Genomic DNA, 3191 nt, shown 5'->3' on the forward strand with positions numbered 1-3191 from the left:
TGTATAAACTCAATTTCAACATTCATTTTCTTGGGGATCCCTGGGTGGCGCAGCGGTTTGGTGCCTGCCTTTGGCCCAGGGCGTGATCCTGGAGACCCGGGATCGAATCCCACGTCGGGCTCCCGGTGCATGGAGTCTGCTTCTCCCTCTGCCTGTATCTCTGCCTTGTGTTTGCCTCTCTCTCTCTCTGTATGACTATCATAAATAAATAATAATAGTAAATTAAAAAGATTCCCTTATAAAAAAACATTCATTTCCTTATATTCTTTATTTGTATGGATGTGATTTAAATTACTAATTTGAAGGATGGGGGCAAGCTGTAAGTTGATAGTGATATAAAGTGTAAAACTGAAATACAAAATGGATAATTTAGTTTCAGCAAATAAAGTGGACGCTTGCAACCACACCACGACAGAATTTAACAAATAGTGGCCAGTGACTATATTTGTTAGTCACTTATTTTATGTAATGGTTAGGATAAATTTTGACCTTTTCCAAGAGTACCCTGAAAGTTTCTGTTAGGGAAATCTAGAGAGATATATACGAACATAAAGGAAAAGGAAGCAGGATTAAAAATGTGTAACCTTTTTTTTTTTTTTTTTTTTGGAGCAGCTCACTCTTTATTAATGGAAGGCCCTGGGTCACTTGGAGCTGGTGTACTTGGTGACGGCCTTGGTGCCCTCAGATACAGCATGCTTGGCCAGCTCTCCGGGCTGCAGCAGACGCACCGCTGTCTGGACCTCCCGGGATGTCAGTGTGGTCCGGCCCGAGTACTGGGCCAGCCGGGCAGCCTCGCCAGCCAGCCGTTCAAACACATGGTTCACAAATGAGTTCATGATGCTCATGGCCTTGGAAGAGATGCCGATGTCCGGGTGCACCTGCTTTAGCACCTTGTAGATATACATCGAGTAGGTTTCCTTGCGCCGGCTACGCTTTTTGGACTTCTTATCACCAGAACCACGGCCCCTGTGGCCCCCGGACTGCGGCTGCTGCCCATGCTCAGCGCCCATCCTCCTGCTCCTTAAAAATGTGTAACCAAATTAAAAATAAAATGTAAGTGATTTCATTTGAGGTTTTAATTTAGTCTATTATGCACGCTAAATTTTTGCAGTACTGACCCTTGATAATCCATTTCATCCTATAGCCATGCTCACAAAGCCTCTGGGGTTAGCACATGGCTTGCGTTAGCCAATAGAACAAAAGTTAACCTGAGCAAAAGTTTAAAACTGTTTAGGCATTGGGTTTATCCTCTCGGATTCTTGGATCTCTTCTGTTACCATGTGAACAAGTCCAGATTGATCTGGTAGAGAATAAAGACATGTAGAGAGGCCTCAGTGGTACCAACCACTCCAGCCATCACAGTTGAGAACTGAGATGTGAATTAGTCTACCCTAGACGATAGACCTACAACTAATCCAGCCCACCCAGGTGAATCAACCAGTGAATCTACAGGATAAAGAGACAATAAACTTTTACTAATTTAATCTAGAAGACTTAAAGGGGTTGGTTATGAAGCAAAAAATTCAAGTTGTTACTTTGGAAAGAGCTACACTAGACAAGGTATATACACTAATAATAACTTTGAATTATTTGAAAGTTTAATTGCAATGCATGTTTATTTTTTGATAATTTACAGTGATATCAGTCAATCAATCCATCTGTAAATTTCCTTATAAAATAATTCATGTCGGGCAGCCCTGGTGGCTCAGCAGTTTAGCACCACCTTCAGTCCAGGGCCTGATCTTGGGGACCCGGGATCAAGTCCCATGTCAGACTCCTTGCATAGAGCCTGCTTCTCCCTCTGCCTGTGTCTCTGCCTCTCTCTCTCTCTCTGTGTCTCTCATGAATAAATAAATAAAATCTTTTAAAAAATTATAAAAAATAAAATAACTTATGTCTACAACAGATAAAATATATCATATTTGAAAGGCCTGTTATTGACATTTAAACATGAACAATGTCACTTTCTGCTAGGTAATCAATTACAGAAGCAAACACTTAAAGAAAACTATAGCAACATATACTGTAAATGACAAAGATATCATTAAAATAAAATGGTAAAAGGGAAGATTAATAAGTTTCATCATAACAGAAAAAAAGCAGGTATGAAGCAACTGATGTACATTCAGATGTTCATTTTAATAAACTAAAAAGTATAGGTAATAGAAAATACTACTAAGGTCATATATGATAGAACTGGATTTGTGTCTTTAGTGCAAAAAACTATATAGAAGAGTAATATGAAAGAAAATAGACTTCATGGCTGTACATATCTGCTGGAAAATATAAGATCTAATAAAAGAATTGTACTAGAAAGTATTTGGGTATTGAAAAAAATGACAAAAATATCTAAATTACAGGACTCTACTAAATTCTACCCAAGAGACTGGCTAAGTACATTTGCTATCTAATTGCAGATGATAAAAATAAAAAATTAAAACATAGTACAATATTTGAAACTTACAACATTTTACCTTATTTTAATATATTACATATTTAAATATATATTCTGATAGTTATTTAAATGACTTTAAAATAATTTTCTCCATTATGTATATATGGCTACAAATAATATGTTTTATATAACACTGTGCCATATGCTACTTTTGCCTTACAACAGTTATATATATATAAAGTATTGAGGTCAATATCATCTCAATTTTATACAAAGGAACTGAGATTAAGAAAAGTAAAATGATTAGAATAATGTCAAAACTAAGATCTTCTGATTTGAACGAACATATTTTCCCATGAGTATCAGTGATTTTCCAACATATTATATAAAACTATAGGTTAAGAATATTTTCCTAAATATAGTGTGCGTGTGTGTGTGTGTGTGTGTGTGATGGAATATTACTCAGCCATCAAAAAGATGAAATCTTACCATTTACAATGACATAGATAGAACTGGAGGGCATTCTGCTAAGTGAAATAAGTTAATTAGAGAAAGACAGTTAATATGGTTTCCCTCATATGTGGAATTTAAGAAACAAAACAAGGATCATAGAGGAAGAGAGAAAAACAAAATAAGACAAAATCAGAGAAGGAAACAAATCATAAGAGACTCTTAACTAGAGGAAGCAAACTGATGGTCATTGGAGGGGAGGTGGTAGAGATGGGGTAAGTAAGTGATGGGCATTAAAGAGGGCACTTGATGTCATGAGCACTGTGTGTTATATGCAGCTGATGAA

The 3191-nt window shown here is 36.8% G+C and overlaps 1 protein-coding gene across 1 annotated transcript; it reads right to left on the minus strand.

The window, feature by feature from the left end:
• Positions 1 to 641: 641 nt before the first annotated feature.
• On the minus strand, positions 642 to 1010 carry LOC121498935 (histone H2B type 2-E1-like). Its single transcript, XM_041769350.1, has one exon. It carries the CDS (start codon positions 1008 to 1010, stop codon positions 642 to 644), a length of 369 nt encoding a protein of 122 aa, XP_041625284.1.
• Between the last annotated feature and the right edge of the window lie 2181 nt (positions 1011 to 3191).

This window comes from Vulpes lagopus, chromosome 9, assembly GCF_018345385.1.
Source record: "Vulpes lagopus strain Blue_001 chromosome 9, ASM1834538v1, whole genome shotgun sequence".
In the NCBI taxonomy this organism is placed as follows: domain Eukaryota; kingdom Metazoa; phylum Chordata; class Mammalia; order Carnivora; family Canidae; genus Vulpes; species Vulpes lagopus.

Coding starts and splice junctions, on each gene's coding strand:
- LOC121498935 (XM_041769350.1), bottom strand. CDS start 1,010: ATGGGCGCTGAGCATGGGCAGCAGCCGCAGTCCGGGGGCCACAGGGGC.